Source organism: Engraulis encrasicolus, chromosome 12 (genome assembly GCF_034702125.1).
Source record: "Engraulis encrasicolus isolate BLACKSEA-1 chromosome 12, IST_EnEncr_1.0, whole genome shotgun sequence".
In the NCBI taxonomy this organism is placed as follows: Eukaryota; Metazoa; Chordata; class Actinopteri; order Clupeiformes; family Engraulidae; genus Engraulis; species Engraulis encrasicolus.
The window spans coordinates 1770001-1785000 of record NC_085868.1 but is presented as its reverse complement, the minus strand read 5'-3'; the positions used below and the strand labels follow the sequence as shown (position 1 = coordinate 1785000).

The 15000-nt window shown below is 41.5% G+C and overlaps 1 protein-coding gene across 1 annotated transcript in view; it reads left to right on the top strand.

Annotated features, from left to right (window-relative positions):
- mgat5 (alpha-1,6-mannosylglycoprotein 6-beta-N-acetylglucosaminyltransferase) overlaps nucleotides 1–15000 on the top strand; it is a 183579-nt gene that overhangs the window by 93342 nt on the left and 75237 nt on the right. The window contains exons 7-9 of the mRNA XM_063212631.1: nucleotides 224–385; nucleotides 3406–3575; nucleotides 10814–10948. Coding sequence (XP_063068701.1) covers nucleotides 224–385; nucleotides 3406–3575; nucleotides 10814–10948 — 467 coding nt within the window. The remainder of the gene's footprint in view (nucleotides 1–223; nucleotides 386–3405; nucleotides 3576–10813; nucleotides 10949–15000) is intronic.

Genomic DNA, 15000 nt, shown 5'->3' with positions numbered 1-15000 from the left:
TACGCTCCTGCAGCTCTAGAAATGTTGCTGTGTAATGCTTTGGTTCAACCAGTCTCATCTGTCCGGTCTGTCTAAGGTGGATTCTCAATGTGATAATGGTTAAATGATTTGATGGTCTCTGTCTCTACCTGTCACTCTTTCTCTCTCTCTCTCTCTCTCTCCCTCTCTCTCTTTCTCTCTCTCTCTCTCTCTCTCTCTCTCTCTCCCTCCCTCCATCCTATAGACGGAGATCCGTACGAGTTTTGACGAGCTGTACCGCGTGATGTCAAGGCGTGAGGAGTTCCGCTGGATGATGCTGCGTATCAAGCGCATGGCCGAGCCGTGGGTCAGCGCAGTACGCTCACTAGCCCACAAACAGGACCTACGCGGACGCAAACGCAAGAAGGTGACCGCATGCACGCACACACACGTGCGCTCTGCACTTGCACATGCATGGCCGAGCCCTGAGTTAATGCAGTATGATCACATACAATGCCAGACACGCACACTTACACACACACACACACACACACACACACACACACACACACACACACACACACACACACACACACACACACACACACACACACACACACGGCTGAAACACAGTTGAATCTACCCATACAGTTGTATAGCTGCACACCTCCATAGACTGTTGCATTCAGTACACTATCTTTGTATTTTTGTAGTTCGGTGGTCAAGTTGCAACATCCACCTGTACACACTCACACACATACACACACAAACACACACAGACCAGAGATTCTCAGAGTATAGTAATCTTATACAATGTTTTTGGGTGCACTAAAAGAAGGAAGTGCTGGCAACCTAGCCAATGATACTCAGTGGAGCAGCTCTCTATATCCAGTTACCATAAGGCAAATTAGGTCGTGCTGTGCGGCCCAATGTTATCTACACGTTCCGGTAGTCTTGGGGATTGCATCCGTAGCCAAGGGAGATGGCAGTTTGTGTTGCACTGTTATATAACACTTACCTTTTTGGGGGAGCAAAAGTAACACTCATGTTTCAAATGTACTGTACCGCAACATTCAAGCGCACCCAACACAGTGCTAGATGCTGGTATATATTGTTTATGTATGAGTAATATGATGTAGTGACTGAGAAGCCCAAGACGCATTAAAGTATGCTGTACTGTCTATTTCTACTAAAGAAATCTCAATGAGCAATTAAGCTTCCTGCTGTCTCAAAATACATTTTGGTCGCCTTTGTCGTTTGGGTCTGTTAAATTCTGGCCTCATATGACCAGTAAAAGTGTGGAACTGCCATGAAGTCTTATCGGTCTATTCTGTATAAGCCTCAGTAGAGAGACGAGCCAGTTTAGGATATCTCAATTCCAAGACATTTATTACTGTGGAATGGATAAGGCCAGTAGTAACCGTGTAACTGATAATGCCAAGTCACTTCAGGTTACTTTCTTTGGCAGACAATGGCAGGCTTTATTCATCCGTAATAGCCATTATTCCTCCCTCGCTCTCGCTCTGTTTTTATATCTCTCTTTCACCCTTTCAAACTCTCTCTCTTTCTATTTGCAATACTGCCATCCCCCCATCCTCTCTCTCTCTCTCCTAATTTCGTTTGCTGGCATTATTTTTCTGTGTGTGACTGTGACTGTCTCTGTTGTGTCGTTTTGCGATCTCTTTGTCAGCGTTTCAGGAAATAGGTGTAAGCGAAAACAGGGCAGAGAAAAACACAGTAATTGGCAAATCCAGTTGGTTGACCCAAGACTGCCAGAAAGAGCATTTATCTCCCCAAAATGTTTTCAGTAGGCACATAAATGGTTTCAGTTTTAAAGTGTCCTCTCCTCAGGATAGGTGTGGATTCATTGGCCCCAGTTCTGCAGTCCTGAGACTGCACTTCTTAGTTTGAAATGCATCCTACCTTATGGTCAAAACCAGCGATGGATTAAGATGGTATTGTGATAAATTTGCATATACTGTCATTGTTTTGAGCTAGTAATTAAGGATAACACGTCTACCAACTGCATTTAACATGACGGATGTTTTTTTTAATAAAAACATAATTCTGCATTTTTTCACTTTTAGCCAATCAGGGCCCCCTGCAGCCATATCTACCGTGTGTGTTAATCCAGTTCTGGTCAAAAAAAGTAATTTGTGGTGTTTGTTTCTTTGAAATAGACAGTTTAGGCCTATAGAGCACACAGTGAAGAACTGTTTCCTTAAAGACCAGCAGGCTGCACAATAACATGCATGTACTTGAAATACAAACAGGTATATTTGGTTAAATTAATATACTTACAGAATTTGAATGTGTAGCAGACTGTCTGAAAGGCTCCGAACCTTTAAGAGTTAAGGACACAGTGATGTGCACAGTGGTGTGTGTGTGTGCGTGCGTGCGTGCGTGCGTGCGTGCGTGCGTGCGTAAGAGAGACAGAGAGACAGAGAGACAGAGAGATGAAATCCAAGGGAGAGAGCTGAATGAAGTAAAAACACAGAAAGAGCATTGTCCCTGTGCACCGCCGGCCTTTCCATAATACAAGTAGCCGTGAATAATTTAGCAAACACACATACACGCACAGTCACACATGCATATATGAACACACACATGCACGTACACACACATACACTGTGACGCACACAGCCACTTTCACATTCACAAGGACATTCACAGCACCAACAGTAGCACACACACGCACACACACACACACGGACACGGACACGGACACGGACACACACACACACACACGGACACACACGGACACACACACGGACACGTCACATTCCCTCTCTCACACGCATACCAGGCATGTTGTCCATGTATGATTCAATGCCAAGAGTATTCCTGACATGTAGTGGTAAATGTAACATTATATATTTTATTAATTACGCCCTGTGTAACATGCACATTTAACTGTATTATGTACTATTGGTCCCTGTGCTGTAGATCCCGCAGCATATTATCTATTGCATTTGCTGCCAACTGCATTTATTATTTAACGCTAACAGGATTCTCCTACCAATATTAAAATGTTCACATGTATTAGCATGTACAATATTAGAAAAGTGCATGCACACGATATAAACATGTTCATATATCGAAACTGACATTCACACACTTGCACTCAAACATTTGTCATAGCACACACACTCAGTATACGCACTCAATACATGTATAGAAATTGTAAAAACGTAGGTAACATTGTATGTATTACTGAATGTGTGCTTACATGTGCATAACATGTACATGTACATATACAATATAACAGTATTGCTAAAGCTGTCAGCTTTGTACATATATTTAACAGTGCGTTTTGTTAGTCATCACTACCAAGAGTGTCTCTTACATCTGCATTATACTTAAGGTATGTAACCTGTATATTTTACTCTGTGTGTGTGTGCATGTGTGCGTGCGTATTTGTTTGTGTGTGTTGTCCGTGTGCTGCAGATCTTGGTGCATCTGGGCCTGTTGACTAAGGAGTCTGGTTTCAAGATAGCGGAGAACGCCTTCAGTGGAGGACCACTGGGGGAGCTGGTGCAGTGGAGCGACCTCATCACCACACTCTACTTGCTGGGACACGACATACGCATCTCCGCATCGCTAGCAGAGCTCAAAGAGTAAGGGGGAAAAACACACACACACACACACACACACACACACACACACACACACACACACACACACACAAAACATACTGTATCGGCTGGGACGCGATATACGCATCTCCGCATTGCTAGCGGAGTAAGGGGGGAAAAACACAATACATTACATTACATTAAGCAGACACTTTTGACCAAAGCGTCTTACAAGGAGGACATTCAAGCAAGTACAGAGTGTGGGGTCAGTACAGAGTGCAGCAGTGCGTATACAAGTAATGTAGAACACAGGCATGAAAATCCCTCACCTTTCGGCGAATTTCGCCGTTTTGAAATCAAAATGGGTCATTTCTGTGAATCGTGTAGATCCGAGGAGAAATTTTTAGGGGGAGGGGGGGGGTGTCGAGCGAGGAGAAAAGTGTAGCGCCAATTTACTGTATCATTGTGTAGCGCTCTACCGCAGAAAACTTTCCACAACTGACAATGACGTTTGACCAATCACAGCATTTGTTGCTGTCGGCACAGCCAATAACGTGAACGAGCTCAATCTAAGCTCCGCCCTTCATACTTATCTTTGAAAGCGTTTTAAACAGGTGAAGATTTGTTCTGCGGGGCTGGCGTGGTTGTATCAAATATCTTTCTTTTTAGTTCTAGAACATCTCTGATTATAAGAAAATGTCCAAACGATCTGTCACAGATAGTCTACATGTTTCCCAGAGAGGTAGCTATTTGAGATCATGATTCTTATGAGAACATCAAGACGCAAGCATTTCGATGAGAAGGGAGTGGATGTAGTTAGCCACAGAAGTTAAGCTGTTTTCCTAATAATTTGAAACCGCATTTGCCCTGCCCACGTGAAAAAGTATTTATTCTCAAAAGAGCTCCCTTAATGAAAGCTTGGGTAGGCTTACGGCACGTTTTCCTGACGGCTATTTTAACGGGTCTGTGCGCTACGGAATGGCGAAATAGTATGCGCTACGGCCGGGGAAGAAGCGCATATCTACGCGAGGCATCCAACGTCATGCTTCGAATGCTGCGGCTTCTTATAGCACGCACGAGAGAGAGGGAGAGGGAGAAAGAGCGAAGCCTAACTTAGTCAATCGTTTGACACGGGACAAATTGTTTTAGGAATCATGCCAAGTTTTTTGTAATCCCTTGGTAGCCTACATCTAAATGACATATTAAAAATCTAGTGGAACACGGTCAAAGTTTTTTTTTTCACCGTCAAAGTTGGAGCTTTCCTATCATTTTTTTTAAAATAGGGAAACAGATATACTATAGTCAGCCTGCCAAGACCCTAAAATAAATGTTTGATGGCATTTTCTGTTAAAAGTTGGCAACCATGCCAGAAGTTATCAGCATGGGCTAAGGTTTCAGAATCACCTGGTTGCCAACATGGAACTTGACCTTTAAGGTCAAATATGAAGGTCAAAAGGTCAACCACGGTCAAATAACAGTGTTATTTAGTTAAAAAATGTTAAAATGATGTTAAAAGTGGGCAACCATGCCAGAAGTCATTAGCATGGACTAAAGATTCAGAATCAACTTGTTGCCAACGCGGAACTTGACCTTTAGGGTCAAATTTGAAGGTCAAAAGGTCAAAAACAATGTATTTTCTGGTTAGTCTATTTTGGGAACTGTATATTCATGGAATTCTTTTTCAAATGTCAGCAACCATGCTAGATGTTATCAGCATGGACTAAGGTTTCAGAATCACCTGGTTGCCAACATGGAACTTGACTTAAGGTAAAATTTGAATGTCAAAAACAATGCATTTTCTGGTTTGCCTTTTGCTGGGGGGCTTCATATCCATGGAATTATTTTTGAAAAGTTGACAATCATGCTAGAAGTTATCAGCATGGACAATGGTTTCATGGTCCATGGTTGCCAGCATAGAACTTGACCTTTAAGGTCAAATTTGAAGGTCAAAAGGTCAACCGAGGAAAAAAAATGTTTTGGGTTTTTGTGATGTGCTTTCATAAAATACATGTTGTTTGCATGATCTATTGAATAATTAGTACCTGGAGGAGATATTTCTTATTATTTAAATCATTTTAGGTGAGTGAAAGTATTGGAACAAATGATATTAAAGAAAATAAAACACTGTTTTGATGAGGTTTCTCCCGAAGCGGACAGCGCTGTCAAAAGCTGCATTTGGGGTTTTCTGACAGTGGACTGTGGAAGTGTTCGCGAGAGTCACCCTTCACCTACTTATGACTCAAATAAGTATCAGATAACTGAACAGTGATTAATGAACCTCTTAATCCTACTTAGAGCCCCTTTAAACCCAAGTCTTCAGTGAACAACAAAAACAAGGAAATTTGCCTTTCTGTTCCAATACTTTAGGGGACTGTATATTTAGAAGTTATGTAGTCTTTATTATTAGGGTATGAATTGAAAGTGATTATTGCAAATGGTCAATAACAAGAATGTAATTCATCATTTGTTTCTTTACTTCAATAATAATTTAAACGATAATTAAAATTCAAATGTGATGTCAGTACATACTGAATGTTTATGTATGAATGAATGTATTTGAAGGAGCTATTATTGCTGTTATTACAAAAAGGTTGTGTCATCCAGATCATATTCTATCCCTACGCCGTTTAAACATTCTACATTTTAATCACATGCAGGTATACAGGACTGTCCATTCCTCAGGCAACTGCAGGCATGTATTGGCCACTTGGTTCTACAACCACAACTTATCAGTCCTAAGCTACTATGTGGAACTGGAGGTTTCCTTTGCCATTCATTGCTTGCTGATTTGCTTATGCAAGATGCAATCCATATGCATCACTTGGTGGTAACATCAATTGCCTTTTTGTCTTTCTGAAAAAAGTCATGTCTAGACCAATCAATACCCAAAGATAAGCATGTTGCTTTGGACAGGTGACACAAAAACTCAAGCCTGGGAAATTGCAACAGAACATTCTACAGTAGTTATGAGAACATCAAGAAAAGTGTGCAATACTTGATCTACTCTTACTGTAGGTTGCATGTCCTAATCATGATATGACAGCAAATCAGCAAGTATCCTTCATTGCTATAACCATTTGAAACACATTAGAAATAACAGAAGTCAGTATTATTTTCTATGGAAAGCCTGTGAATTGATGGGGCAAAGCAAATTCACTGGTGAGCCAAGTCATATCGCATTTCATACCAGCAGCTTAATGTGCTTCACAAAGAAGAATAAAGTAATTTAGATGACCAGAGTGAAAATACAAGTTTAAGTTAATTTTATGCTAATGAGCTATGATGAATGTCTAAGAATGACAGGCCAGAGCCTCACCATGATAAGCCAAATCAAATCATATCAAATTATAGGCCTACTAATTATTCAATATACAGTACCATGCAAACAACTTGTATTTTATGAAAGCACATCACCAAAAAACTGTTTTTTTTAATTGACCTCGGTTGACCTTTTGACCTTCAAATTTGACCTTAGAGGTCAAGTTCTATGTGCTAACCAGGTGATTCTGAAACTTTAGTCCATGCTGATTACTTCTAGCATGGTTGCCAACTTTTGAAAACAAGAATTCCATGAATATAAAGATCACCAAAAAAGGCAAACCAGTAAATCACTGATTCTTGAGAAAGTGGCTAAAACAGGTTGTAATCTTGAAAGAAAAAAACGAAGTGAATTACAAAATAATATGGTATATCCTCGTAGACAAAGGTCTTGGCTTTTCAGAAATGCACAAGGCCAATCTCCCCATTTTGATTTTTTTTCAGAAATCAGGTTTTTCTCCGATCATACCTTGTTTTTTGTCAACACCGTCAGACACAATTAAAAGCAATAAAAAGTGTATTGATTTGGTTGCATATGTATCTGGAGTGTTTAAGTGATTGTGTGTGTTTTTTGGTTCACACATACGCCTTTAAATGTTGAAAATTCACTTTCATTCTATTTTAATACTGCTTCATGTGTTCTAATTTTAAAATATGTGCTGTCAGACAATGCTTACTTAATGCCTAAATAGATCAAACATTTTTTTGTAATTTCACAAATATTCGTGTAGGCTTAAATTTGCAATTAGTTCATAATTCAACAACTCCAAAGGAAAAAAATTGTAAGGACATTCATTTAAAATGTCCAAAACTCCTTCTTACGGTGGTGACTTAAGAACTGACGGTGGTGACAGTAATCTGAAGGTGGTGAAAGTGACCTAATTATTACCTACATTTAGCAAAATAAATAGCCCTCTCAAGTCAATGACATCTAGCATAAACACTTTATTTTTGTGTGTGCACAGTATGTTTGTGCATGTGTTTTTTCTTCATTTGTTAGATACTCTAGGAAGTAGGCCTAGATTATTGAAAATGTGCCATAAACAGGTTTTAAGTTGTTCAAATCCAAAATATAGAGGTGTATTATCATAGATGAAGGTCTTGCAGTGAATGTATTGGCCAAGCTCCCCATGTTTTACATTTTTCATAAAATTGACTCTTTCTTGGTTTTGTCACCAGCGTCAGACAGAATTAGAAGTAAAAAAAATATGTTTACTGTATTTAAGTGAATTACTTTTACAATTCAACATAATTGTAGATACTTATTGGAAGCATATTCTTAAAACTTGTCAAAAACATGTAAAATACATGCTTTTTTGTGAACTACATCAGATGTCACCACCGTCAGGTTTTGTGACAAAAAACCCTCCAAATGCACCTCAGTGGAGGCTGGAGTATAAGTTTGGGTCACAATTATTACTAACATGTCTGGTAATGTTTCATTAACCAGCACAATTTAGTAAAATATGGAACAAGATGATGAGCGGAACAAAATCTGACGGTGGTGACATCTGACGGTGTGAGACAAAAAAACACTCTTTTACATATTTTACATTTTTTGCTCACATTAGCCACTTCGTTTTCGCTCTGTTTCTTAGGGGCTTCATGCCGCTTCTGAAAATGTATATATAATTAACATTAATGTAACATAATACTATTAAAACCCCCGACGGTGTTGACAGTTTATGGTTGGGACAGTACCAGTGTCCAAACAAATTAACAAATTGAGGAGAAATTAGTAAACTTACAGGAGCTTCAGTGATGGTGAAGTATTCAGTAGAGCTAAAGGTTTGAAACGGGGTCCAAAGTAATGACAATGACCTTGTGCATACCTGATTTTATTGTCTTTTTAAAAAAATCTGACGGTGGTGACTAATATGCTGGACACACTTTGAGCAATCAGAAAATAGTAGTAAATATTGCTTTACATGCACTATGTGCATATCTGCAGAACCACTTCAATATGGACTTTCACATCATGGTGATATTATTCAATAATGTCAGTGATTTTTACATTTTAAGTAAATTGAAATGATGATGTCTGTCCTTGGGACAGCTGTTTTTACAGGGTGTGGGCAGGTTTAAAGCCATGAAAAGTAATAAAATTACACTTAAATATTTCAAACGATTGTACATTTGTGTAACAGACCCCTGGGTCTTTACCTGGATTCATTTAGTTCATGAAAATGTAGTTTATTTTCAACAGAATTGGCAGTTTACTGCTGAGACATGTTTTAGATGCTTTCTCAAGAATCAGTGAAATACATTGTTTTTGACCTTCAGATTTGACCTTAAAGGTCAAGTTCCAGGTGATTCTGAAACCTTAGTCCATGCTGATAACTTCTAGCATGGTTACCAACTTTTGAAAAAGATGAACACTGTCCTCCAAAAAGTCTAACCTTGAAATAAATAGGTTTTGACCTTTTGACCTTCAAATTTGACCCTAAAGGTCAAGTTCCAAATTGGCAACTAGGTGATTCTGAAACCTTAGCCCATGCTGAAAACTTCTGGCATGGTTGCCAACTTTTAAAAAAGAATTCCATGAATATACAGTTCCCAAAAAAGAAGACTAGCAAGAAAATACCGTTTTTGACCTTTTGGCCTTCAAATTTGACCCTAAAGGTCAAGTTCAGTGTTGGCAACAAGTTGATTCTGAATCCTTAATCCATGCTGATGACTTCTGGCATGGTTTCCCACTTTTAACAACTTTGTAACCATTTTTAACCAAATAACACTGTTATTTGACAGTGTTTGACCCTTTGACCTTCAGATTTGACCTTAAAGGTCAAGTTCCATGTTGGCAACCAGGTGATTCTGAAACCTTAGCCCATGCTGATAACTTCTGGCATGGTTGCCAACTTTTAACAAAAAATGCCATCAAAAGTTTATTTAAGCACCTTAGCTGCTGATGGCAGGCTGACTACTAGGTGAATGGACAAAAATTTCAGTAGTTTATCCAAACTGTGACAAATATTTTTTTTATAACAAGTTGTCTGAAATATGATGATTAACTGTTCAAACGAGATCACAACCAGGCAAGATGAGGTCAAGGGGGAATTTATTTTTTTAAAAGGCTGAGAACCAAAACCCATTCTATCTATCTATCTATCTATCTATCTGTCTGTCTGTCTGTCTGTCTGTCTGTCTGTCTGTCTGTCTGTCTGCCCCCCTCATCAGACATGACAGCATGACAATCATGAAGTAACGAAGATGGTTGACAGTTCTTCTTATGTTCACTGTCCCTGGGTCGCTACAGTATGCTCAAAATTCATAATTTAAAGACGGTTTTAGCTAAATTTTCTCCCATGGGAGACCATGCCCCCAGACCCCCCTAGTATGACTCAACACTATCCCCCAAAAACGCCACTGCACACCACACATTCGCGTGCACCGCTGCAGCACACGCGCCGCGCCGCGCAGCGCCGCTCCGTGCCACCGCGCCACGCCGCACCTTTCTCACCTTTTTCACCCCTGACCCGTTTTCATGCCTGAGAACAGATAGAGAGCAGAAAAATAGTGGAGGACCTATGAAATGGTGTGCAGGTTAGTACCCATGATTAGAGATGAGTAGATTTTATGCAGGTAAGCTCTCAGAAGAGATGAGTCTTCACTAGCTACACACATAAACACCATACCGCATCGGCTGGGACAAGATATACACATCTGTACAGAGTTCAAAGAGTGAGGAAAAATACATACAGACAAACACACACACATTCACACATACCATTCTGTATGGGCTTGGACACAATATACGCATCTCCACATATCTAGCAGAGCTCTGACTCTGACTTTGTGACTTCATCTCTCTTGCTCTCTCCCTCTCCATCCCTCCCTCCTACTTCTCATTCTCTCATTCTCTCCTTCTCCTTCTCCTTCTCTCCTTCTCCTTCTCCTTCTCTCCTTCTCTCCTTCTCTCCTTCTCCTTCTCCTTCTCCTTCTCCTTCTCCACATCCCTTTAGGATCATGAAGCGTGTGATGGGGAACAAGTCCAGCTGCCCCACCCAAGGGGATAAGGTGGTGGAGCTCATCTACATTGACATTGTGGGCCTGACACAGTTCAAGAAGACCCTGGGACCCTCCTGGGTGCACTACCAGTGAGTAACACAAATTTCACACAAAATGCATTTCTGGGAAAAATAAGCTCATTTCACAACTCCCCTGGAGTTACGTAATTGAGCTTTACCTTTCCTCCTGTTCGTCCAGCCGTTCTCTTTGTTGGGTGATTATACTTCTAATTAGGAAGCTAGCTATTTCCACTGAATCTTGGAAGCTGGACCCATAAAATTCAATGATGTATGCTAGCCTGGAGGTCAAATTTGCACTGTCCGACTTACAGGAAACAGCTGGAGGTACAGGAGAAGGTAAAACTCAATCATGGGGATGTGTGAAATTAGCTTATTTCCAGAAATGGTACAGAATCGCTTTAAAGCAAGTAACAAACACTGAGCGTGCCTCTTGCCAACCTATAAACTTGCTCTGGGTGTCATACTGTCCATTCTCAGCCCTGTCAAGTTTGAAGAAGGGAAATCTTAAATATTGGACGTTTAAAGCAATCCCCAAACACTGGGGCTGTGGGGAATGGCTATGTCAAACGCTGCGCTCACTTACATTAACTCCAAGCAGATAGTAGTTCGCTTTCTTTCTAGATAGTTTCAGGAGAGTGCAGAGCATCCTGCATGACTGCCACCATCCTGCCTATCACTTGTTCTAGCGGCTATCCGCAAGAAGATACAGGTCCCTACAGAGGAGGACTAAAAGCCTGGCCAACAGCCTATACCCCCAGGCTATAAGACTTGCATTTACAGGTCTGTTGAGAAATACTAGTGCCTAATTATTTAGGGGTCGGGAGACTGTTCATTTATGTATTCTTTGGAAGACGTGTGCGTGTGGAGGGCACTTAAAAATCTTTGTTGCACTTTACATGGGTTGGGGGAGGGGGAATCGAGCACTGGTGTCACTTTTACCTCTAATGCACTTAAATCGGGGATCTGCTGCTACTACTACTAACTACTACGTTGTACTCCAAACACGATACCATGGGCTTTTTCAGATTGATAAACTTTCTTGAATCTTGAGTGGAAGACAGTTCCGCTTCCAAACATCTTGAGATTAAAAACAACAGACACTACATTTCCTGTTGTGATGCAAGCCATTTTACCCCACAGTGCCCATGTTCTGCATGACTTTCATGGTGTTCTTCACGGATGTGGCTACCTGAGGGAGTGCACGTTCCACACATTCCACATGTACCGTGCCTACTGTCTAAACGCTGAGGCTTTTCTCTCATCGCCCACTTCCTGCAAGATTTAAAAATACAGATAAAATCAAGTCCCCAATGTCCTTTTGTCTGTAGTTTGAACGGTGTGTGTCTGCGTGCGTGTGTGTGTGGATATGCTTCTGCTGCTTCCAGCATTTTTTATTGTGGTGCGTTTCCTCAGTACACCTTAGTCATCATTCCTAGAAACACACACATGCACACGCTTGCATAGACACACACACACACACACACACACACACACACACACACACACACACACACACACACACACACACACACACACACACACACACACACACACACACACACACACACACACACACACACACACAGACACACAAAGCCATATACATTTACATGCATACTCACACACAGCAAATGTTCTTGACACAGCTGGAGGACCCTCAAGTGAGTACTGTTTGACTTACAGCTGTTGTTGCCAGGACCACCCCCTTGCATATTCACACACACACACACACACACACACACACACACACACACACACACACACACACACACACACACACACACACACACACACACAAACACACACACACACACACACACACACACACACACACACACACACACACACACACACACACACACACACACTCCCTCTCTAATCGCTAACAGAAAAAAATGTAGTACTGATTCCAGTCAGCCTACACAATCACATATCACATAAATCACATTAACATACACACAGACACACACACACACACACACACACACACACACACACACACACACACACACACACACACACACACACACACACACACACACACACACACACACACACACACACACACACACACACACACACACACACACACACACACACACACATGCTCTCTCGTCTATTGGGTGTGCCTATCATAGCTCAACTTGTCAGGTTTCAATTCTGAGGGAAATGGGAAAGGGCATATAATATCTGCGGACCATATTGTATGGGGCTTCTTCAGTTCCTCTGTGTGTGTGTGTCTGTGTCTGTGTCTGTGTCTGTGTCTGTGTCTGTGTCTGTGTGTCTGTATCTCTGTGTGTGTGTGTGTGTGATTGCTTATTGGGAGTAATTGAAATAGTCAGTCATTCTGAAAAGGGATATTCCAATCTACATTTGTTCAGGCAACACCAAATTATATTTGTTCAGTTGAGAACCACGCAAAGATGTATTAAAATGCCCTGACCTAACGTGTGTTTCATTGAAACAACTGTGTATTCACTTAAGTGGCAGGAAGTGAAATGAGAGGTACAGCATTCCTACTTCCACCAACAAAGTAGTTTTTTTATTAAATGTATCCAGCCCATCACATTAAATGCTCTTTAATTTAATCCTTTGCGAGATTTAAACAACAGTAACCACTGAGATTGAGTTTGACCATATTTCTAAGATTTAATTTATCCATCTATTTTACTTATTTTTTTTCATTCAGGTAACAGGCATTCTAACGGTTTCAGTGAAAGTCATAAGCAAATTCGCAAGAGTGCCGAGGGGAAACCACCCGTTTGTCTGTCAAAAGTGATTGAATTACGTTCAATTTTAACAATGAAGAAAAACACTTTTGTTTTGGTCTGGGCCCTCCTGTTCGTTCATCAAGGCCCACTCATTTTATGATTTTGGTGACAGTATGGTCATTCCTGTCAAATCTAACATTTCTCATTGCTGATGGGCATCGGTAGCCCTTAATACAATATGGCAGATGGCAACGGGAATTTGATAAAAGCCTCAGAGGCAGAAGCCACACACGCGCACGCACACTCACACGCACACTCGCACACACGCACACACACACACACACACACACACACACACACACACACACACACACACACACACACACCTTCTCTCTCGCTCTCGTTCTCTTTCTCAGTTACACACACACACCTAGTGGCCAGACGGAATTAAATATATTTCTGAGTCCTGTCAGTCTAAATCTTGTCTCTGTGTTAGGGGTGTGTGTTGCATAGGTCATTGTGAGATTTGAGGGCCAATGGAACAACACACTCTCCTTTGTGTGTGTGTGTGTGTGTGTGTGTGTGTGTGTGTGTGTGTGTGTGTGTGTGTGTGTGTGTGTGTGTGTGTGTCTGTCTGTCTGTCTGTCTGTCTGTCTGTCTGTCTGTCTGTCTGTCTGTCTGTCTGTCTGTCTGTCTGTCTGTCTGTCTGGCTGTCTGGCTGGCTGGCTGGCTGGCTGGCTGGCTGGCTGGCTGACTGGCTGGCTGGCTGGCTGTGTCTGGGTGTGTCTGGGTGTGTGTGTCTGTGCATTTCGTGTGTATTTATGTCTGAAAGAGACAAAGAGCCAGAGAGAAAGGGGAAGAGACAGAGACAGAGATGGGCGTTGCCAGCCTGACAGGGCTACTTTTTTTACTCTTAATTAGCCACGCTTGTAATGGCTGCTGGAGCTCCTCACAACATACTAATCTAATGCCAGTGCCAGGCATTTCACTCAGTCCCAAACCTGAAATGAGCAATAAACAAGTGTGTTGTGTAGGCTAAGAGCAAAGTAAGGTGTGCGTGCGTGCGCGTCTTGTGATATTTGCCTGCGATTGATGGAGATAAAGAGAAAAGGAAGACGAAAGAAGAGAGACAGAGAGAGCGCAGAAGGGAGTAGAGAAAGAGAGAGGCATGGTGCTGTGTTTGAATCCTCTGCCTGCTCTCTGTGATTAATGCTTTTGCCATTGTAGTAACCTTGGTCCTGCAGAGACACACTGGAGTGTGTAGCTATCAAGTGCGCTTGCCTGTGTCTGTGTGTCTGTGTCTGTGTCTGTGTCTGTGGGTGCGTTTGCGTGTGTGGACGCGTACGTGACTGTATGTGGAGGGAAGGGATCGAAGGGGATGGCAGGGGTATTATTAGACAGGCAAAGCCA